Source organism: Melopsittacus undulatus, chromosome 1 (assembly GCF_012275295.1).
Source record: "Melopsittacus undulatus isolate bMelUnd1 chromosome 1, bMelUnd1.mat.Z, whole genome shotgun sequence".
NCBI classification, from domain to species: Eukaryota; Metazoa; Chordata; class Aves; order Psittaciformes; family Psittaculidae; genus Melopsittacus; species Melopsittacus undulatus.
In genome coordinates this window covers 9,966,589-9,991,297 of record NC_047527.1, presented here as the reverse complement: position 1 = coordinate 9,991,297, position 24,709 = coordinate 9,966,589, and the positions used below count along the sequence as shown (strand labels likewise).

Here is a 24,709-nt window from a genome sequence, read left to right as displayed (position 1 = left end):
TTTGCCCATTGAAGCAAAACTTATTTCCCACAGATGTTTTTTGGTAATTCTTAATTCTTGTTTTCCTGCCTTCAATTCTTCCCCTCTCAAAAAGTTTTGTTTTCTTCACCAAATTATCAAAGCTTAACATGTGTTGTGATAAATTACTAGCCAAACAGGAAACATCATTAGGATGCTAAGATTATTCAGATTTTGCACTCAGTTCATAATACATAGATCCACCAGAGCATAGGCCAGTACAGAGTAAGCGACATCACTGGTACTGAAGAAGCCCAACTGACATCCTAACCTGGAACTTCATTTCTGATGATTCTACTGACATGTCAATGTGAGTAGCCCAGATTCGGGTTCTTCAGCAACATCCACCAGCATCCACATGGATTGCACAGAAGCTCTTCTCCCAAAGCCTGTACAAATAGCATTTGTGGGGACAAGAAAGCAGCACAGAGCAGAGATCCAGAACCCTGAAATATGCCAGGCTTACATCATTGGGTTAGACTAGAGGTTACTGGTAATGAAACAGCAGAATTTTCACTATATAAAATTTATAAATTTATTATTTTTTTTTGTAAAAATCCAAAGAGCACGAAGACATCTCACTCAAAATACTGGTAAATCAAACCACACTTAGAAAAATGAAAGCTGATTTTATTATCTTATCCACAGCCAATCATTTGACATGAACATGCATACGTAATTTTGCTACGCACACACCACAGTTTAACGTTAGTTATTAAAGGTTAAACATACAACATACATCCTTACAAAAATGAGTCAAAATGCAAACGTAACTTTTCAACAAAACAAGTTTTTACTTATTTAAAAAAACCTTTGTGTTGGGTACCATTTTGTACAAACACAGTTAATTTAAACAAATCTGCTCTTAGTTTCCTCATGGTTGCACATGAAAATAAGCTGCAATAGAAAATGAAGTCATCGAGGGATTTTTTAAATAGCAGAAGTAGGCAGTCTCGCCATGCAGAAGAAGCAATATTAAATATTAGTTTTTTCAAAAAAAGAAAAAAAAACCCCACAAGTTTAAAAATATTTAGTTCAAGTCACAAATCTTTCCCCAGTACAGAGAAAATCCAAATGCAACGCATAATTAGCTGCCACTTAGGATGGCTATTCAGGAAAGCAGAAATACTTCCCAGAATTGATAATTTTCATTGATTTGGCACAGAAAAGAAGTCTGAGCTTACTTAAGAACAAGAAAGTGATTAAAAAAAAACAAGGGTAAACAGGAAGAGAGAAAATAAAAAGCGAGGATGAACGAGAGAGTAGTTGCAATCACTAAAAAAAACAACTCTGTGCATCTCAGTCATTGCAGAATACTGTCTGTCTACAGCAGGTGCGAATTCCAGGTAACTGTTATTGCAACATGGATTTAATTTGCTTGGAGGTAGTCTCATCATTCAAATGCTTTGTTGTGTACCTAAACACAGGAAGAAAAAAACAAGTTGAGAAAAGCACAGGTGCTATTTTACTTTGGCTTAACAACTATGTCATTTCTTTATTGCTCAACTTGAATGTAACAGAGTAAACCCACTCACCATTACCACATACACAGCTTGGATATCGTGATCAGAAAATGCTATTAATCAATCCAAACTATAAACCAAGGGGAGTTAAAATAAGCCTAAGATGGATCTCTGCTTTTGTGCTCACAGGTCATTTTGTAGTAAATGTTACCACTTGTGCCAGCTAATTATCAGTAAGTCTTCAACTCTGAGGTCTGTGTCCATAGCAGACATCTTCACAAAGTTTTCTTCAAAACTGAAGTGACCAAACCTTTCCAGAACCGTCAATGAGAATAGATGTAATTGGTTTTCAGCCTAACTTCCTGTTCAGCTAAGTAACCATGCTGCCTAAACTAAGGGCAAGTGTTCATTCCAACCCGTTCCCCTTCCAAATCCTCTATTACATGAGCACATTTTTACATCACTACAAAGAACTTGGTCATCTCTTATTTTAAAAGCAAGTACTGTGTATCTCCAGTGCTGGCTTCTTTGTATGACTGTTTTCCCTGATCTTCCTTCCCTAACTGTAATCTAAAAGTAAGTAAAAACTTATTCTGCCATTTAAATTAAATTAAATTAGTACTTTCATTATTATCCACAACTGCAGTGATCTTTGTTGTTCACTTGAAGAATGATCTTCTGCTTTGGAAATTAGTATCGATATAGACTGTAGTCTTTTTTGGCCATTTATGCTTTCCACAAACCAGAGGCCTAAGGTTTTCTAAACTTCAGAAAAGTTACTGCACTTGGTATTCTGCCCATGTGAAAAAGCTGAACATGATTACAGCACTTATATTAATTTCAAATTATGAACAGCTGATCTCCCTCCAAAATCCACACCACCTTCCATTTGCTCTTAAGACACATAATCTATCTCTTGTGAAAACATGAGAACTTCTAACACTTCTCCAGACTAAAAAGACTTAGATTTGGACTAAATTTCTCATGATATCACCTTGAATCAGTTTTCACCACGCTCACACACAGCAGCTCACCTCTGCATCTCTTCCTAATAACTCCAAATGTAATCTAAAGAAAGATTCAAATATCCTACCCAAACAAGTAATTCAGACGAGTGAAACCAGGACTGTTGAAATACGTTATGTATGAAATGGGTTGGTGTGGTGGAATGACAGCACAGACTGAACTTACATGAATAACCACAAAATAACACACAACAAAGGGAGAAGCTGAACTACACTTTCTATGTACTTTAATAGTGTCAACCATGATGGGGAAAAACCAGGGCACAAGTAAAGGTGGGTGTTCATCTGCAGCTGCAACCACAATAAATCAGTCAGAAAACAAATGCTAATACAGCATTTTCCCTCTGGAAGATTGTGGTTTTACTCATCACCATCCCAAAGACTGATCACATACAGGAGGTTCGGAGATGAATAACAAAATGATTTCAGCATGGAAATACTCACATGACATCTCAAATTAAGCCCAGATTTATATTATTTTAGCTAATAATCTGGAAAAAAAACTTTGCAAGTGAAACCACTTATAATACAGTTAATTCTTACCACATCTTAACACAAAAGGAAAAATGAAATCAATGCTGCTTTTCTTCTATGTAATGAAATTAAGTACAAGTCCACACTTTCAGGGGAGACAAATGAAAGCTTCCACATTTGAAAGTAATGCATGAATAACAACACCCAGGTGCAGTTAACTGTTACCAAAGTAAAACTATACTTTTTCAAGAAAGGACAAGAATGAAGAGCATGTTACCAACTACAGGTACAGCTTTATGACCCAAATCACCAGTTTTTAGGTTTCTACATGGAAATACTAATTTTTGTTTACCTCTCCAATTAATGTGGCAACTTTTCTATTCCACAGTAAAAACACTGAGGCTTTTACCTTAAGTACCTCCCTTGTGAAAGGAATGATTTCTAGTTACATACAAAAAAAACTACCTGCCTCACATATTTGAAGCTATGGGTGAAACAGAGCACATGAAACTACCCTTGTAGTCTACTAATAATAAGTAAAATCATTAAGCTATGGCTAAACCACACAGAGTGGAGGATATGGCCAATACAATATAATCCAGCCATTTCTTTGGTACACTGGCACAAGTCACTGTGCACATGCTGCAATTCTCTCATTCACTTGTTTGGTTGTCCGGTCCGTAGATGTGATCATGGTTAATCTCTAGTCTTGTTTTAGTATGTATTATATTTTGTCATCAGCTTTAACTTCAGGTACAATGCCTAGCCTGTCTTACCTCTCCAGACTCATTCTTAATCTGTGTGCAGTTAAAGTACACAAAAAGTTACCTTAGAGTTAACAACTTCAAGTTTACAACTTAGCTTTTAAGGCACAGCAGCTTCTTCATGCATCCCATCCTCAAGACACATTGGATGAGAAGCCTGCAATAACCATATTTACCTTTTACCTGTAACCCTGAGTGAATAGGTTGATGCTGAATGAAAGGTCCTGGAAGTTATGAATTTATGAAATGTCACATAACATATTTCAAATAAAAGAATAAGAGTACCTGAGAGCATTTAGAAGGCCTTCTACACTGTTAGGAGGCTGGTCTTTAAGAACTTTGATGCATCCTTTCATCTGGAGATGAAAAAATTATAGTTATACCTTCTAAGCTGTCAGAAGTGGTTTATATTTAGTTTGTCAAAGAAAAAATTAAGTATTTAAAACTTGCAGCAAAGTCATTTTCTTGCTATTAGAAAGGAATTAAGCTTTCAGTATTACATTTTCTCATGACAGAATGGCTTAGCTACTTAAAAATCTGCGTATCTTCAGACAATGCAATTTTGATGTCAAGCTCTGTTTTAATGACCTTAAAAAAGGAACTGTAAACAAAAATCTTTGTTTATCATAAATCCATTAAGAACAACTGCATTTAGTCAGTGAAATAATGACAAACTGTAGCTAACACATTGGGATAATTTAAAACCACCATGAAGCAGCATTCAGTAACACCACGTATTTCATAGACTTGCAGTCAAAAAACAGCAGAAAGTTGAAGACTTGAAGGCTGGTGGATGGTGAACTAGCTTTTTACCATATAGTGGGGAAAAAGCTAGATGCCATTGTTATTTCCAGTCATTCTGATTTGTATCTTTCAACACAACAACTGTCAACAAGTACTGCAAGACGCTATCCAATTTCCATCAAACTAGATTTTTCATCACCTAACAATGATCATTTGTATATCTGAAGGCTTAGCTTGTATTTCTCGCTTCATATGATTTGCTAACAGCTACCACCATCGAAAATGTGTATCTGCTACTAGAACCTGGAGGAGAGAAAAGGAGCCTACACACAATTTAAGTACTCAAAAGGTTGTTTAGTAACAAGAAACTTACATCAATTTTTGAAGTTTTGGCAAACGCGCCCACCGGATGCACGTGGTCATAGAGTATGATGACACCCACCATTACCCTCAGACAGAATGATACTGTTTCCTCATTTGTAAACCTGCTTCTATATTCACTGTAATTTAAAACCACAGATTATTAACCATGACACACAAAAGTACACACTAATGATGCCTGAAGTAAGATTAAAGAGAAAAAGCCTCCTATAAATCCTCACAGGAAAAAAAATCCCAACAAAACATTCCAAATAAAAATCCCAAATCCACCAATCCCACAGCCTTTTTCAGTTTTCATTTCAATAACCTGCCTACAAGTCACATCACTGCTTAAAAAGTTCTGTACATTAATATAGATTCTCAAACTGAAAAAAAATAAACCAATACATACTAACTTTGCTTTCAGTGCTTCTGACACTTTTCCCTTCCATCCTCTAATACACATGCAATCTAACTTGTGACTCAGGTTAAGAAAAGCTCTTAATGTGCTCCAAAACAGATGTACTGTGTTTTTTGGACAGAAGTTTATTTAATTTTAACAATGGGAAACTATTTAGAACTCAGAAGAAACAGATAAAACAGCCCAAAGTTTAGTTTGACTTCTTGTGCGTACCACCAGCGCCTCTCAAATTTACAGCAGACAACAGACTGCTTTCATGCCTATCAGTTGCCTCGTAATTCCCCAGGCAGGGGCACTGTCATTTTGTTCCACCCATCAGCCAAGCCAGCTTGCAAGACGTACCATCCAATGCATTGCCCATAACCTCTCTTTCAGGAGGCCCTAGGCAATCATGCTGAAATAGTGTATTTCCCTGAATTATACATGAGAAAGCCATTTATAAAGAGTGCCAAGAGGTTGTCTAGCTTTTATAGCCATTCTGGTTTTAAATATTAATATCTCCAGAAAAGTAGACCGCATGATTTGCATGGCTAGCAAAATGAGACAAGTTAGTTTCATGTCAAGGTAGACAACTAAGTTGGTAAAAAGGAAGCATCTAATTACCCCAATTATATTACTTTCACCTTATGCATCACAAGTTGTGTCTTAAATAAAGAGATAATTCATAGACAATACAAGCTCAGTTTATACTCACGGGGTTTCCAGCATGACCCTGCACACACTAGCCATGGTGCTTAAGCAATCTGTAGTATTCTCTATTGGTAAATTTTTATTCTGCAGAAGAAAATAAGAAGAAAATAAAGTTTCTACTTCAATTACTGTGAAATATTACACTACAAACCCTACATCAAATCACTGATCTGCTGCTGGGTAGGTCAGGGAGTCTTGCACTGATTTCTGACAATATTACAATATAGATTAGCAACTTACAGAGCAAAGCCTACCATATGGGGTTTGCTTGTCTGTAGTCAAAGAAATACACCATTGACACTACTGACTTTTGGAGAGTTTCAAAGGAATTATCTAACCTGCTCATTAAAGACAGAAATTTCTAAAGCCAAATACACACATCTGCTGCAACAGTAAGACTTAACATTGTTATAGACAAATATTGCAAAGAAACGTAAAATAGCAGGTGATTTTTCTCAAGGCATTTCAAGTGGAAAGCCAAACTCAGGAAAAATATTAGAAGACAAATGTATCCTTGTATTAATAATGTAATGTACATGTTATTTTATTAAGAAATAGTGTGGATCTTTGTCATGTAAGACAAAAAAATCACAGTTATCAGAAGACAAGTGCAATACCTGTAATAACTAGATTTTATCACTTTTGTTTAGGTAGTTAAGGATAAAGAAGGACATGTGAACATGCCAGGAAAGTTTTGTAGTTCAGGCTCCTTCCATCTTCTTCAATAATATAAACATACTTGACTTTACACAGCTAAAAGAGAAGTGTGTTGGGAAGGAGAAAGGGATGCTATGTTTCAATTCCTATTTCAAACCCAGAGAATTAAGCCGTTTCCTCATCAATTTTCTGAAGTTTCTCCTCTAAATTACCACCAAATTGCAGGCAACATACCTCTTCCCACCTTCCTCCTCAAAGATAATTATTGCTGCCAACGCTGTTATGCTGCTATCTGTTCACTTTTTGCAACGTATCCAACAAGGTGGCTGGCTGAACATACCCTAACCTCTACAGCATCTGTGAAAGACACTTAATGTGTTTTGAGGCTACAAACCCAAAAGTGTGATTTCTAGATGTCAGATTAAGTCTGGTAGAGGAGTTCTTAAGTTCCAAAGTTATATCTGGCCCTGCAGTGCTTTGAGGTACACTATCCAAGCCATAAATTTATACTCTTACCTCTGACACAAACTTTGTTGTAGCATCACTCAAGGTTTTCAACATTGGCGTTGCTTCAGCGTAAAATAAAGACATTCTGTTTGCCAACTCATTATTTACTTCATTCTCTCCCTCTGCCTGTAAAAGAGAGGGAAAGAAGAATTTATTTGTTCTGTACATGAAAAAGGTAGGTGGTAGTATAAGATTACACTTAATCTCTTCCAAGGGTTACCTACTGGGACATTGTTAATCCTCATACGGCTCAGAGTTCTTCTATAGTAGCTGAAATCATTCTGTATAGCAGGATTTGTCATCTATGTAGATATAAAAGCAAAAGAATTTTGACATGGTCAAGACAAATACAAGGGTAAGTTTTCATGAAATGCAATACTAAGAATAAGAAAATAAGTCACCCTTCTGAGCTAAAAAGCCTTGTGACATGCTGGGAAGTGGTACGCAGAACATGAAGCTTTCTGGCTAAATTCTCTGATTTTTCAGAACCAGATCTAACAAGAACAAGAAAAGCAGCAGTCTCCTAAAGAGGAGTTTGAAATTAGTAGGTTGGGAAAAAAAAATGGCTATGCTGTTTTCACTTCTTAGATAAGACCAGCAAATGAAGATCATTTCAACTTAGTTCTTTGCACATTAGCAGGAAAATAGCTGGACTATGGGTGGGGATATACTAAGAGCAGCAGCATTATCCCAAGAGATATGCCAAATTTGGGTGAAGAAAAATGATTAATATGAACTGAACTATAACAAGTGCCTCAAGCTGATACGGTATTTCATCAGCTTTCCAGTTTGATCTAACTCCAGGTCATGCGAACGAGCCGAGCACAGTAAATATCTGAGCATCTACGGCATGCTCTATCTAGAACAGAACACAACCCAGCCTGCTTCAGCAAAGAGACTAATTTTCCTTTTGCTAGCTTTTGTGCTTACAAAATGACAAGTTCCTACCTTGAGCTCATCAAACCGGAGTGTGAAGTGAAGAATTTCTGCAAACTGCTTAGCAAGAGCCTGCTCTCGCTCCAGGTGTTGCGTTGGTGAGTATGGAGTGCTTGTCAGAGCTCCCAGCAGACCTCGCAATCCTGCCTCTTAAGTGAGAGGAAAACATTTGGCAATATACAACTGCACCCACTCTTTGTCTCTACTGATATTCTGCATTCTAGGCTTAAATTATACATCTGCCAAAATACCTAGCAATTAATAATGAAGGGTCTTGATGAACTGTTTTTATGTGCCACTGTTGCCATCTTTATTTAGGAACTGCTGTAAAAGACAAGGTCTAACCAGCACTGACAGCCATGAAAAAGCTTGTTTAAAAGTTTTAGTTGAGCTTTATCTGCAATATTTGTGTAAAACAGTTCAATAATGTGTGTTAGTGGATTACAGCCTTGAAGATAACACAGAATTCAAGAGGTACATACCTATCAGCAGAAGTAATGGTTAAGATAAATTTATAATCAAATTTCCTGCCCATCATCTTGAGAAAAATACTTTACCTCCTTAACAAAGTGGAACCTGCCTGCAAAAACCTTCTTTTTTTTCACAAGCTATGCTAATAACTATCTAAAACGTTTTGGGGAGAAAAATCAAGTCTAATGGGTTTTATCAATTTAGACACAACATCAGTCAAGTTGGTTTTGTAAGGGTCACGAAGCATCATCTTTAGTATTGCACCTGCAGGAACCATGATCAGGCATTTCCACAGACCAAATTATTTGTGGGATTTCTGGGGTTCTAAGTACTCTTTGTGGGATTTCTGGTCACTTTTAAGTACTCTTTGGTATCAGAAACATTAACAGAATTAATCCCCAATGAATTAGTCTACTAATTTTTCAAACAATCAGTTGGTTAGTGCTTTTCAGAATTACTAAAGCAGTAAAGGAAGAGGATGACAAGTATGCTCCCATTCTCCCTTCTCAAGTATTTGCCTAAACCAGTTTGCTTTCCCATGCAAGAAGGTAGCACACAGATATAAGATCCAATCCAGTGTATGAGGGAATATACGCAATATTTGCTTTTACCTACTAACAAGCACTTGTCCTAGATGTTGTCACATCTGAATGTCAAATGTATTACTAAATGAAGAGAACCCCCCCCCCCAAGTTAATACCATTCCACTTACCTAGTCTTTGAGAAAATTCATAGAATTTCTTTAGCTTGCCTACTAGTGGTACAACTGCACCCCATGCCTTCTCTTGCAACTTCTCATCACTGGGATGCTGTATTGCCTTCAAATTAGACAAAAAAGAGAAAAGTATGCTTAGATTAGGTATAACTGATACAGTACCATAAAAAAGACAAATACCTATACAGGACAATTGAAGAGCTAGGAATTGAAAATTCTACCTACTGAGAAGTTTCCAAGTTGAGAGACAAGCCTGTACTAACACATGTCTTTTCCAAAAAGCTCTAAATACTTGTGCTGGAAGTAAGTATCCTGAATAGCAAAACAACTTGGAGAGAGGATAAAGAAACCATTAAAAATAAAACTACTCAAATAAGAAAATGTGCATATGCAGACCTGGCTTATTAAAATCAACAACTTTACTGGGATACCTCTTAGCAAAAAAGTTTAGTAATCAAAGCCTCATCCTAGTGTTGGTGTCCATCGCCAACTTCTGAATTTGCAAATTAAAAAACAACACCCAAATCTGCTGTGAAATTCAGGCTAATTACAGGAGGAACATTTAAGCGTCATCAACAACATAAAGTACCACCAAGACATGGTGTATACCAGAGTTTTGAGGTATACATGTATAGACCATATCTTTACAGTAAACTTCCCAGACAGATAAACTCAATGTCTCCAGGTTACTGAAATTAACTACTTAGCAACTGAAAATTACTAAGAAAGCAGAAATAAAAATGCTCATAACTCTTCTGATGCATCTTAACAGTCAAGTACTCAAATCCAAAACCTCTTTCAGTCAACCCCAGCCTGTGAGCCTTAGCACACTCTCTCTGGTCCCCAGAACATTTCCTTCTTGTGATTCTACCTCCTCTCAGGAGCATCCCTCATCTTTCTTGATTGGAGCTGCAGCCTCTGATCCTGCAGCCTCTTCTTTGAAGAGCAAGCAAGCTATCTCCCCTCCTAAAGGTTTTGTGTGACGCAGCTACGCTTCTTAAACCTACCTTACAAATTCAACAGAGGGAAAAATTCATGGTACTTTAACTAAAGCTGAATGGCTGAGGATCCCAAATTCATCTGGAGTGAGCAGAGACTCCTCCTATCTAATAGTATTTCTGAGAGTGTGTTACAGCAGGTAACTCCTCACTTTTGGAGCAAAGCAGCCTCCACTACCACATCTGAGGAAGAAGGAAAGTAGGTTGGAAAGAGTATTTATCCTACCCTTTGTCAAAGGCAAAGGAAACACGGCATGACATGCTGTACAGAAACTTTACATCTTTTCCAAGTATCTCCTTTAGTAAATAAAAGCCAATTCAAGAGAATTATAACGAGATGTCGTTTGCATAAGGACTACCACACATCAGACATCTCCAATTAGCATACAAAAGATGTCAACACTACTCAATACTGCACTGCAGTCACGCCAGGCTCTTTCCAAACTCACCACTAACTCAAGAGCTGATGTGGGAATATAAAGAAAAATCAATAGCAACAGTTCCATAAAAAGTCTGAGAAGCATCATTTGCTATTACTTATGTGCATTAATATTATTCAAACAAGCGACATCTGTTTCACTGTTAAAAAGGAACATTCCAGAGCAGAAATTCAAGACAGCAATTTTAATAGACAACATGCTCTGCCAAAACAGCTCCTGCAAGCAAAGTTAAAATCCAGCAGTATTTGGTTAGGATCAGACAATGAACAACCACAGGCTGTACACAATCATAACGCTCTAGCTCACCTCTCGTATTTCATGGCCAGCTCCTCTATATGACTGCAAGTCTTCCAGTATTCCTTCTGCATCCTTTAACACTACATTCACCTGATTATAAATTTCCTTTTCAGATTCTGTAGGTTGGGCATCTAAACAGTAGAACATATTAAATATATATATATAACAACAATATGGAATTCAATAGGCACACCATCACCTATGGGGCAAATTCTTTATGTAGCAACTCATCAAGAATTTTCATTCTCAGAAGAGCTGCTATGATGTATGAGGAACTCCAAGAAACGGTATTCATTTTAGTAGTCTTTTAGCTTCATTCAGTATCCCAGAAATCCACCTGGAAACTATCCTTCCTGACTTAGAATTGAGTTATGAGAAGGAATCCTGACAAATCGTCTTTATGGCTACTACATCAATCTCACATTGACATGCAGTAAAAGCTCTGTGAAAGAGACTTAGGAAGGCACTCACAGACACACTCACTGCAGATATGACAGGAGGTGCAATGTTTACTGTTATCTAGAAATACTGCATCAGCTTATTTTCCATCTTCCCTGCTTCCCCTTTTACTGGCTGGGAAAGGAGCCTATACTTTTACTTCTAAATATATCTAATTATTAAAATGTATTCTTTAACTGCATTATTGTAAAATCAGAGCTGACAACAAAAAGCTCTCATGTAAAACTGTTTTGGTGTTGGTTTTTTATCCTCCCTCGTTAAGAACATATGCTGTGTCTCAGTTTTTCTTCAATAAGAGACTTTCTGAAAGTGTATTTGATCAACATTTTGAAAAGCTACACACACATTTAATGAAGTGTGATTCAGTGAGAAGGATGTTTTGAGAAGAATCAATAAAAGGCTTCAAGGTTTAAAAATAATCACCTTGTACAAATAGATCTGGTTTAACTGATGTGAGATGAATTTCTCCTTCAAAATCCTGATGGCAGCTATAGGGTTAGTGTCTTTTAGATTGATATGGAAAAAAATTAGTCAATGAAGCTGCTGCTGAAGCTGTTACAAAAATATACTTCTCTGTTTATGTGGGCAAAATATGTTATGAAATGAATATCAAATACCTTAATCCAGGATTTTCAGTTCCAAAAGTCAGGGTATTAACAACAGATTCTTTCTTACTGGGACAAATAAAAGCTATCTATGGACAATATCTCCTCCTCATAATTTCATGTGATTTGAAGAGTCTGGAAAATGTCTTTTTTAAAGTGCTTTTTCCATGACCAATATAACTCCCTCTAACAGGGATGGAAGTTACATATTTACATTAAAAACAAACTAAATTAAAAATCCCAGCATCCTAGTGTTACACAGTAGAAAAAAAGAACATTAGAAAACAAATTATGCTAGAAGAAAGCAAGTTCCACATGCATTGCCTGTCTGGATGTTGCTGCAATTTTTGCATAACACTTATTAATTTTATGGTTTAATGCATAGAGAGTGGGCATTATTAGCAAATATGCCTATATATAGACCTTGCAACAGTTTAACTATGGTATTTTGAGAACCATCAAGAATTAGCAGAGGTAAAAAAAGCTGGCCACTCCTTTAAAAACCAGAAGTATAAGAGCACCACATTGATAAGGCATCGAGTAAAAGTGGCCGGTGCTTTTCAGATCATCACAAAGGTCACATTTATAATTTTGAAAGCTGCTGAAGACTGCTGTAAGAAATGAAGACAAAAAAATGAGGGAGAAGAGCAGACAGGTAAGCACCAGTTGACTGGCAGCAGTTCATGCACAAACATGAAATGCTATAGGGAAGTACAGACTAAACCGTGAAGCTCTATAGCATTCCAGATTGTGTTGTTAAATAATGCAATCAAGACTTGCCACTTGGATCATCTCACACTGAGTATGTCTCTTGCCTATTTAATTTTTCATGTCATTTTTTCTTTACCCTCTCTAGCAAGGAGAGTTCATTTTTCAACATGGGGCAGGGGAGCACAAGCACAAGGGCTTGTGAAAACTCCTCATTTCAAAACCCACCAACAAGCAGAACAGATGCAGTACTATGAACTTCCAAGCTCAGAAATGAAAAATCACCTTCCAGATACAAATTAAGCGGTCATCACTGAGCAGCTGGCTATGCAAGCCAACATCTTCAACACCTCTGTTAGTCTGCTTCACTTAGGATAGAATCAGTGGACTACTATAATTCGCTTCCCTAAAATGCTCCAGAAAACCTAAACTGATTATTTATACTTAGTTTGCTAGGGTGGTGGCTTTGGGGGTTCTTTGCTTGTCTTAATTACGACAAATTTCTAAATATATAATTTGAAATACATAAAAATACTTATTATATACTAGGTGTATGTATATATGTAGTCCTCTCCAGCAGAAGTAATCTGTGAACCTGATTTGCCCCAGCTAAGCTCCTCTCCCATCTGTAATTCTCTCGTACCTAGAAAAGAGCTCAAATTTAAGAAATAATACTAAATTCTTTCTATATTAACATCATAAATGTATTGTGCAGCCATCAGGATAGATCTAAAAGGCACAACATGGAAATTGTTCAAGCCCTAGTGCTGGCTGACTCAAAGCTATCAACTTATTTGCTTCTCAGTGCTGGTTAGAGCACTCTATTCTGAAAGCCTATCACAGGTGTAAAAACAGAGAAAGCTTCTTCCTTCTAAGCACTGCTGTAATGTTGAACAGATGAAGGTAGCATTCCCCTCTATCAGTATGCACCCGCTATGGGTACAGATCAGCTATGGGACTGTCATTTGAGAATCTCTGATTGTGGAACTCATTTTACTCAATGTGGAGTGCACAGTGCAGGAAAAGGAATGTGCATCTGGAGTCAAGTCTTGACAGTTAAGGAAAAGCAACCTGCAATGCCAGGCATGTAAAGAGCAGGATAAAGGAGGGGTTTCTCTCTTCCCCTTCCATGGATGTTACTTCCTGCTACAACTTTATGAAAAGGCTTTGCCTTTACCAAGCACTGTTTGCCATCGAAAGAATAACACAGCACAGCTCACTGACATGTTCTGAGGTTGGATATTGTTGCCAAGGGAGCTGATGCAGGGTAACTTTCCCATTTTAATCCAATTGTAAGAAAAGTGAAGACTGAGGTCTCTCAAGTAAATGGGGAGTTCATCTCTAAATTAAGTTTAACCAGAACTAGATGCAATATACGGTTAGAATTGAGAAAGCTCACACAATAACGTATTCAAGACAAAAGAGGAGACTTGAAACAATATACAAATGCTGTTATGTGAACTAAATGCTATGGAAGCATGACAACATATTGCATGCAGGGAACACACACATTTAGTGACTATCTCAAAACATATTTGGCTAGCCTACAGAACTAGTAGGGAGCGAAATTTGGGGTTAAAAGTTTATCCTGCACAGCAAACACTATTTAAACTGAGACTTTTTCCCAGGGCAGAACACATCAAGTCATCTGAAACTGGCTGGGACAAAAACTCACAAGCAAGGGAGAGAAAAATCCCAGACTGCTGGAGATGAAATCATTTATTCATCTCTATCATCATTACTATGGAGAATGCTATCTCTGTGGCTCCTCTGAAACCCAGCCAAGTTCTTTGGAGGTAATGCAGAATACTTCCAGCGCTAGCTTGAGATCACCATCTGCAACCAAAAGCACTCTGTATTTTAGCTCCTATTGAAATCAGTAAATTTGGAAAGGATTTGCACTGTGACAATAATGACACCAAAACGCTGAGCTCTGAGTTTCCCACATTGTAGGTGGCTGGTTTATGTCAACAATATTGTCCTTCCAAAGCTGTCCCTTTTCCTCTGCTCATGTTAAAGTGGCACTGCAAAGACTCTAGTAGAACACTTAAGCCAACTATTTGGGTCAAATGGGTAAGGTGAATGACCAAAGAAAACAAACTTAATCAGTGTTAAGGCAAGGAAAAGCCATCAGCCCACTATATTGTTTACTGCAGTATTTTTTGCATGCATTCTGATAGTCAGCTACACAAATCATTAGAATCTAACACCAAGATAAGTATCTCAGAAAAAAAATAGTAAGTATCCTAGAAAGGTTTTTAACTGGCTTCTAAATTTGGAGTTTGTATCCCTATAAAGCTTTGTGACATTAGATTTTTAGCTCTTACTGGGCAAGAAACCTGCACCTAGCCTGCTCTCTCCAGAGATATATATGGATTTAAGAACAAAAGACTTCAAACTGTGTATTACTGGGCCAGGCATAACACAGAATTGGCAAATTTGTTTTTAATACAGAGCTTACTTGCTCTTCCACATAAAAACACAACGTTCAATATCACAAGATTAAGTGCCAAGTCTTGAAGAAAGATCTTGACTGTGTCAAAGCCAAGATCCTGTCATGGCAAGCTATCTGAAACAGAGTAGAAAGAAGCATGGATACACAGTATAGCAGCAGAAACAAACGCAGGACAGGGTCCAAAATGAATAAAGAACAGTCTAACAATTCAGCCATAATATAAGTAACTTGATTTGACTGCGTATGTAAACATTTCATGTCAGCAACCTGCTTACTCTCATGCCAAATCTTGTTCATGCTCAAAACATGCACTTTAAAACAAAATTGATAGGTAAAGAACTGATTTTTAATGGCAATTTTTATTGCAATTGATTTCAGAATTATGCCTTGAGTTTCATTCAGTCCAGGTAACTTGAACTCAATTTAATCCAATTAAATAGTATTTGCAGATTAAGCTGGAGATTCACAACTCCAACATTATCACATGTGAGTTCTTCCCAATTCACTGTCTTGCCTATTCTGATGAGAGATTTGAAGTAATCTTGAACAGTTTTGAATACAGCCCTTGCTTATCTTCCCTTTATGAACAATTTCTATAGTTATCATCTTCCAATATCAATATATTCAGAAGAGAGATTTGATAACATCAACAGTAAAGTATAAGCATTTAGAGAAGGCATAACAGTAAAAGTCACTGAATCAAAACCGTATTTCTCCATGCATTTGCTTTCATATTAGAACTAATATAACCAATTGCTACTGTTTCAAAGACAACTGAAAAATAATTTGGCAGAGGAAAAGAAGATATAATAAATCTCAAATTATCCATATCACAATACTTTATCAATTTTTTTATTACGCTATCCCATTGTATTTTATTACATGGTCAAAACGCACTTGAACATTAGTTTTCTTATGTTACACTTGCTGATGTACAGCTGGGCAAAGCAATAGCATAACCCAAAAGAAAGTAATTAAACATGCAAAGCAGCAGCCAACAACACTTACCTGCCATTCCTAGGCTATGTCATGCAACAAGAACTAAAAGCAGAAATACTAACAATATGTGAACTTTCTAGAATACTTGGCATTGACCAGTCAAGCTATATACTTCTTTCCAAAAGCAATCTTATTTTTGTACTCATAGCCCCCTTTAAAGGAGGGATGATGTTAACTGTCAAATTTCAATGCCAAATCAAATAAGGTTCACATATACACCTTTAACGTGATGATGCTGAAGAGCTATGAATAGCTGTAGTGAGCCAATCTCTATATGCAGCATTATTCAGTGGCACACTGGAGGTGAAGAAGAGACAATCAGGCTTCATACTTAATCCTTCCTCCATGTATCTCCTTGCAATTTCAAATAATCTTCAAGTAATCTTCAAATAATTCAAATTCTTTGATTAAAAGCAGACAGCTTTTTGGTTTAAAACAAGAACCATATCAGATTCCAACAATAAAATATCATTTGAAAGCCCTCCCAGAAATAAATACATTACATTTTGGAAATGGAGGTTGTTTTAAAACAGATTGTTTTCTACAAAGGTTCAGCAAACAATTATCCATAGCTCAGGCATGCAAAGCTGTTAGAAGGATGGCAAAGTGAAAACATACATTTAGTACATGACAGATGCAGTCTACTGCAGGCAAAGAGTAATAGATATATAAAATCAACTTCTCACTTTCAAAATCAAGGAAAAAATTTGGCCCCTGCTCAAGGTCTGTGCATGTCAAAACTTTTAGAAGGTTCCCCATGTTAAGGTACCTGCCAAGACAAGAATGAGAGAAAAGACAAATTTCTTTTTACAAGGAACAGACCAAATGTAGTTGATTGAAGCAGTGGGGGAAAGAAAACCAGACAGTTCCATCAGGCATGAACCCATCCTTCAGGTTGCTGCCCTGATGGGTAAAGGGAGACCCCATCAAGGACGTTCAGCTGGTGGTCCCAGAGATGCAATGCAGCTTTCCTGTAAGGAGTGACTATGTCACCAACATCTTCAGAGCTGCCCCTCAGAGAGAGGCAGGACTCCAACCAAAGGCCTTTCCGTGACTCATTCTGTCCCGGTACACCCTAGCACAAGTGTCCTGAGCAGGAGTACCATGTTGAAGGCCAAGCAGCATATTTGCAAGCATTGACACTGTAGCCATGCTACAGATTTTTACCTGATGGGACAGCAGAAGGAAAGAGCTTGAATTTTGTCAGCCCTTTAATTTTGTCAGAAAGCCATTATGGAAAAAAGCATCAAAATACATCACTTCAGTGTGCAGAAAATGCTGACATGGGTATGCCACAGATCTTTTACACAAAGTGCCCAAAACATCTGAGAACTTCAGACAACTCCACTTTGGATTTTTGGATGTAAAAAGAATGCACATTAACTGCATCACGAAGAAGCAAACCAGGATCAGGAATGATTTCGTACTCATTCTTGTATAAGACAGGATTACAGTGAACAACTGCTCAGCACAGATTACTATGGCATACTGACAGAATTTTTCATTGTATGATTATTTGATTTGCAGGCAGATGAATGGACATCACTGACCACAGAGACCCAAAATGACTAAGCACAAGGAAAAAAAATTTACACAGTAGCATGATGGTGGCTTGGCTACTACTGGAAGGGGAAAAAAGAAAAGAACAAAAAATAGAGGAATGGAAAAAATAACCCAAAACATGCAACTCTTTCAAATTGCAGATTCGCAACTGAGTCCCCTATAGCCTTCACTGCAGCAGGTATAAGCAACCCTACTGTTACCATTTTAAATGCACCAGCTGTGAAGGGCCGAGAGACTTACTTTCAAAATCCAAGAAAAAATGTGCTGCATTGTGGTCTATGTCCCTGGTTAGCACCTTAATGAGATTACCCATGCCAGCAAACCTAAAAATAAAAATGGCAAGATAATTTAGTTCCAACAACCACCTCCTATTTTAAGTACACGCCTGGGGCTCACTGGAGTAGGGCTCCCACTGAGTTTTGCGCACTGGATTCCTCACCTTCTGGTGGGAAGCAGAAAATATGCACAGTAGTACAGCACATTTCCACTGCCCTTCTTCTCAGCGAGGAGTGACAGATGAAAAACAGTAAGAATTATAGGTTTGACAAAAATAAAGATCTGAATTACTGGCTCTTTTTCATCTTTGATACACTTACAGAACATGTTAGCTATGATGACTGAGCAATTGTTCTCATAACTGCAGCAACTCACAGCCAAAGCAGCCATTATTACTTAGGACACAAGCAACCTCAAATGGAACTGGTGTCATCGTAAGTGGGTATTTTTATTATCTCTCCCTCCATAATCCAAAACAAATTTTGGAATGCCTCTTAGTAGTCATCTGTGGCCAATGAACAGCTTTTTTCCTGTTAAATCATGTACAGAGATGAGTTAAACACAAGTTAGGCTTTCCCAAAACCAGGAGGTAATCAAGTTTCAACAGTTCTTCTTGTGCTTGCTGTCACATCCCAGCTAAAAGTGGAAGAAAAATTAAATAGTCATTAGATTACTTTAAGTCAGATAAATTAGTGAAGCAGTTTTAAACATTACCATAAGTTTCAGGTATCAATACCTTTGGTTGGACTATGAAAAGCACATTTCATAACAAGGCAGCTTTTTCAAGGACCCTCCCATGTTCTACAGAGGTTGAATACACACTTAAGCAGCATTGCCCTGAAATACCAGGAGTTCACTGGAGCGCTGCTCCAAGACAAACACATGGTGCTCCCCAAAAATCTGATTTCAAATTATTTAAGAATAAGAAGACATCAACAGGCTGATATCTGAATTCAGGGTCTAAACAAAACCAACTTTCAATTTAGTATAACTATACCAACCTACCAGTACATGCCCTTTTTTCCCCCCTGATTCTTTCTTTTACCTGGAACAAGGCAGCATGACAGCAAGAACCATTAATTTATTAGGAATCAATGAAACTGAAGCAATGTGAAGTCAAAACAAGCTGTCTGGCAAAACAAGTTTTCAGAACCTGCACTGACAGATTTCTCGAGTTCCATATGGAAAGCACAACTGGTGTGTGAGGGAAAAGCAAACTAAGAACAGCACACAGTCTATTTTTCAGGATCCACAAGGTAACTCACACAATCAACAAAAGCTGGAGAAGGAAGAGGAATTAATCCCAAACTTGAAAATGATCCTGTCTCTGCTCCAACATTTTCTACAGAATGCTCAAACAGATTTTTATCAAAGCATGTTTGCATGCAATCCAACCAATCACACTGATTCTGCACACAGAACTTAATCATTAAGTGTGTTACTTGCTTTTTTGCACATTCAACCTTCTTAAAACTGAAGAAAAAGCAAGACCTGCTTCCTAAGCATTTGAACTCAGTTCTCTGGAAAGTCAGGCCTGATTTCTGAGCCTCTGAAAAACACCCCTTAAGGAAGTTTTAAATTAGGATTGTCTAGTTTAGACACTTAAGAACCAATCCATCAAAACATATTTCTTCAAAGGGGCAGGTTTTCCAGAGCTTTCTATACCATAGCTTAATGAAGTCTTCAAATGCTACACGTGCACCAATGCTGTGTAAACAAGCAACATCAGAAAGCAGAGAAATTACCTTTCCATGTCTAACTAGCGTGTTCTGTAACACATGACTGAATAAGCCACTTTGTCCAGTCCCCTACAATGAGGACATTCATAATGGGAAAAAAGCTAAAACACAGACACATAGTTACATAAATACTTTCAACAGGAACAGTAAAAAGCCAAAAGTACAAGCTGCCTAATGATGACTGAGTCTGTAGATTCAGATTTAAAACACAAACCTCAGTCTCAGAAAGCGCATTACATATTCCCATATTAACAAGCAAACAGCAAATACATAGCACTGAACAGTATCACCTGCCTGAAGATAACTCTATCCCTGCAATCACTGCCACGCTTCAGCTCTTCAGCTACACCATTCCATCCTCCACCAAAATATTTTCAAGACCTCAAATAAATGCCTCTGTATAGGTTTTGTCTTTGATATTAACCAGTCTCCTAAAAGTTTACAGAATCACGCATGTAGTTTAAATACTGGATAACATTACTTCTGAAGGTCGGAGTAGGGGTTTCTTGTGGGGTTGAAATATTTTGAAGGTAAGTATACAGAAGAGCATATAGCCATTGCAGAACAGAATGTTTAACTGAATCCCTACCACTTCCTAAAACAAGTAAGGGGTCAGGGACTCTGGTTTTGCAATACAAATACCTTCATTCAGACTTTCAACCCTCAGAAAAGTCTGCCACTAAGGATGTAAGGTTTCTTTTCTGGGAGAGAATTTAATAAATAGAGAAGCACAAAGTGTTTGCACTCCAACAAAACTCCGGATATGAAACAAATTCAAGCAGAAGATGCAACTGACCTAATGGTAAGAGTTCAGTGAACAGCCTCTGACAAAAGGAAAGGAACTGAAGATAGTAAGGATGGATTAATTCAATTACTACAAGAATATGACAACATTTCAATTTACACTGAATACATGCAGAATACAAAGGTGCATGAACACTTGTTCATAATGAAGTTCGTAACAGAACATTTTCCCTTGTGCATTCATCACACTGAAGAAATCTTGTTAAACTTTAGCCATGTCATAGGTTTGCATACAAGATACACTATCAAATTTATGGTCTTAGCAGCAAAACATTCACCATAGATTCGTTTTTTATGAATGATTGGAAATCTGGCATAAGATGAACAGAGTATTTTTTAAACTTGCATCAAGATGAATTCTAACAGCTACTCGAGGACCTCAAGTGTTGCTTAACACCAGAAGATTTGTTGTGTTTTAAGAACTGTGAAAATGACCACTTTTCCAAGTCCCATGGAAGTCCATAAGCTGAAGTAAGCAGACTTAACACTTCAGAAAGCCAGATGTGGTTCCAGTTAACCAGCCCTCACATTAAATTACCCTTGCTTAGTCAAGGACGTCCTCCAGCACTAACTGCATCCTTCTTGAGCACATTGCCACATCAGTCAGTCCCAATTCAAGAAAGGTTGGAGCCTGTATAAGACCAAAGGCACGCATACTACTGACCGTGTTTTATATCCTACAGCTGGGCTTTGTGTGAGAGCCAAACAGCTGACTTTGAACACTGACTGGAGGTGACTTTCACGGGTGCTAACACACCTTTGATCTACAACTGTTCCAGCACAACTGGAACAAAATCCATGCCAAAGCTGTAATTCTTATCAAGAAGAATATTGCAATCACCAATATCAGAATATTTACATATCCTGCCTTAAGTACAGTTTAATCACAGAATCACAGATTGGAAGGGACCTCAAGGATCATTTGGTCCAACTTTTCTTGGCAAAGCATGACCTAGACTAGATGCTCACATCTTACAAATGTCCAGTGTTGGGGAGTGTACTGCTTCCCTGGGGAGATTACTTCAATGGCTGTTGCTCTCACTGTGAAATATTCTTCTGTTGTGCCCAGTCAGAATCTCTCCAGAAGAAACTTCTACACATTACCCCATGTCTTTTCCTTCTTATGAGGAGTCTGTCTTCTTTGTAACCACCCTTTAAATACTGGACCATGGGGATATTCCTGAGCCTTCTTTTCTCAAGGCTGAACAGACCCAGCTCTCTGGGCCTTTCCTCACACACAGCTTCCCAGTCCTTTTGTCACCTTTGTGGCCCTTCCCTGGACCATCTCCAGCCTGTCCCCATCTTTTTTATATTGCTGGGACCAAAACTGAACTCAGTATTCCAAGTGTGGTCTGACAAGCACTGAGTAAAGATTTAGGTCACTATTGATTTGTGCTTCCACAGGTTCAGATTATCAACTTCTGTCCAATTTTATTTGGTATTCTCATTTGGAATACAGTGCACTTCAAAACTTGGAAACTGGGGTTTTTTTCCACCAGGGTCTTACTGATTTTATAATGCAGTGTCCAAAGGTAATTCGTTAAGTGAACTGACAGTGTAAGACTCAGTAAAAGCACATTTTAGGCCACTGAAGTCTTCCCTTACTATGAATCCAACATCACGAAATCAGAGCAGAAAAACCCCACTAGTCTCTGCCCAAAAACTGACTGTCCCTGTGAAGCTGCCCAAAATCCCTCCTGGCATGCTCTGCACTCCAGTACAACACTCAAGCCACGTGGAGCAGGTTATGGGAAATGAGAGCACGAGCCAAGAATGCGTTTTAAACTTGACCTACTTGCAGAGGAAGACATACGGAATGCCACATTTGATTACAATGATTTGGCCCATTACAGCCTTATGGGGTTGTATGATGTGGCATGTAGTGTCATGATCAGACAAGCGGAAAGCAAAGGCATATTTTCAAAACAAGCCTTGCACGCATGCCCTTAATGCTGAAAACATCCCTGGCACATTTCTCCCTTCTTATTTTTTTTCCCTAAGCTAATCCCAAGGGAGATGTAATAGAAATACATGATGCAACTAAATTCAGCTGAACACTAAAATTTCCCCCTCTCACACCTAACAGAAAAGCTGTACATTAACAAGAATTTTCCTTGCAGTTGGTGAGCAGCTGCAAAACTTCCTCCTGTCACAGGTAAAATGCTACAAAGATGTTAGTGACATCTTTAAATTAGCTTTGTTCTACTGGAAGAATAGCACACCTGTAAACTAATCAGAAAAACATTAAACGGATACAAAATGTGTTTGTGACCATTGAAGAATGCTTGCTTCAAGAAAACATGGTCTCACCTTTTCGGAAAGCATTAGCTATTCCCAAGCCTATGTTTAATGAAGCTTAAGACTGAACAGGAACATTCAGAGTATGAAAACTGTATGCCACAAAACCCTTGTAGGGCTTGATTGCATGCAGGGCTCTGGAGTTTGGAGGAAAAAGTTAAGCACAGTAAGTTAGCAGTATATGGAGAGCATACCCTGTTATGTTTTCCCATATCTAATGGAAAAGCAAACATTTTCCTCCACGGATCAAAATATAAATTTTCAACTGGTTATGTACATGTGGCATAAACCTCTGATTCAGAAATATTTTGCTAAAATAGGAAGTGAAAAGCACTTACAGCACTGAATGTCTAACATTGTAGTATAACACTACAGCGTTGTAACACTGTTACTCCATAAAACCCTAGCTGAGCTATATGGTTCTTCTAGAATGATAATCCTATCAGCCTGGCAGTTGTTTCAAGGCTTACTGAACATTTTCTGCCTACAGTATCTGGCCATGAACAGGGAAGGGGGGGAGACTGAATAGGTGGCTGCCCACATCAGCTGAATCCCAGGCAGCCCTTAGCAACACATGCTATCAGCGAACAGACAGCCTATTGGATTGAGTGCTCTTTTCTCTCCCAATGAAGCAGTTAAGCTTTACAGGCAGTGAATATATCTGCCCACAACCTTAAAAGCTAGGGAGTGCTGCAGAGATTGAAACAGGCTTGCAAACTACAGCGCAGGAATCACTCATTTCATAAAGACATAATATTTTCCTTGGATTCCAACATGTTTTTCCTAGTCTAATGCACATTTATTTCTCTTGCTAGAGAAGCACAGACACCCTCTGATACATACTAATTCCTACCACCGATAGTAGTGGTATTTAAAGTAATAAAGTGTTGTCATTAAACAAAATTCCAAAGTCATAAAACACTTTGTGTGGATATGAAACAATTATTGAGATAACTGCAAAAATGTAGTAGTTTTCACTCAACAGTCTGGAACAGAGACAATAACATGGAAATTATCAGCTTGAGACTTAGGAAGGAAAAGTTTGGTGCTTTTAACTTAAAATAAGTTAGATTTTGAATAAGCTGGTCTCTTTCTCAGGACAGATCATAGCTATAGTAATATTATTAAATATTAAAAGGTATCAATTCAGATACTGACATCCAACTGTTGAATCGAGCTTATATGAAGTGCCACACCAGTCACCAGTTGTGCATAAAGCACACAGTTTCATTCATTGCTGGGCTAGTTGTTCTAACAAATGTAAGACTTCATCAGCTTCTAGATACACATTTATGACATACCTCACAGTCTAAAGCTATGCAAGGATCTGAGCACTGCTTTCCATGCCTGACACCTAGTGGTTGCTGTTCCACAGGCCACTAATTGCAAATAAACTGTAAAGAAGAAAATACATGCAAGCAAAAAATCCCAACCAAAGCCGCCAAAAAACTAATGCACCTCTGAATTCTTGGGCTTCGACCATCAGCATCTTATCTGCATAGTGGAAAAACAATGTGTACAGCCAGACAGAAAATGGCTTTGTACAGCAAAGTAAGTATTGAGGTTATAAAAGCTGTTTAAAGCCGCCTCTGATGTCAGTTCTTTTGGCTCAGCTGACTTTGATACAATAAACTGTTTTAGCTGAAACTGAACTTAACTTTTTTTGTGAACTCACACATCATCAATAAAGTCTCCATTCTGAACAAAACCGAATTGAAAACTTGTCGTATCAGGAAAGTGGAGGCCTGCCAGGGAAAACAGACTAGTGAAAAAAGGCTCACATTCCTCAAAACCAGAACTGTAAAGCATGGTCAGGTCAGTGT

The 24,709-nt window shown here is 37.8% G+C and overlaps 1 protein-coding gene across 5 annotated transcripts in view; it reads right to left on the bottom strand.

The window, feature by feature from the left end:
- Positions 1-627: 627 nt before the first annotated feature.
- CYRIB (CYFIP related Rac1 interactor B) overlaps positions 628-24,709 on the bottom strand; it is a 98,532-nt gene continuing 74,450 nt past the window's right edge. For 3 of the 5 annotated variants that reach the window (XM_034074281.1, XM_013127691.3, XM_031044405.2), the window contains exons 4-13: positions 16,893-16,975; positions 10,990-11,111; positions 9,243-9,348; positions 8,072-8,208; positions 7,348-7,425; positions 7,133-7,249; positions 5,964-6,043; positions 4,862-4,988; positions 4,030-4,100; positions 628-1,435 (exon numbers count right to left, since the gene is read on the bottom strand). In XM_034074281.1, the coding sequence (XP_033930172.1) occupies positions 1,372-1,435; positions 4,030-4,100; positions 4,862-4,988; positions 5,964-6,043; positions 7,133-7,249; positions 7,348-7,425; positions 8,072-8,208; positions 9,243-9,348; positions 10,990-11,111; positions 16,893-16,965 (975 nt within the window). In that variant the 5' untranslated portion in view covers positions 16,966-16,975 and the 3' untranslated portion in view covers positions 628-1,371. Of the gene's footprint in view, positions 1,436-4,029; positions 4,101-4,861; positions 4,989-5,963; positions 6,044-7,132; positions 7,250-7,347; positions 7,426-8,071; positions 8,209-9,242; positions 9,349-10,989; positions 11,112-16,892; positions 16,976-18,009; positions 18,093-24,709 lie in introns of all 5 variants that reach the window. The other 2 variants (XM_031044406.2, XM_031044407.2) reach the window with 2 other exon arrangements.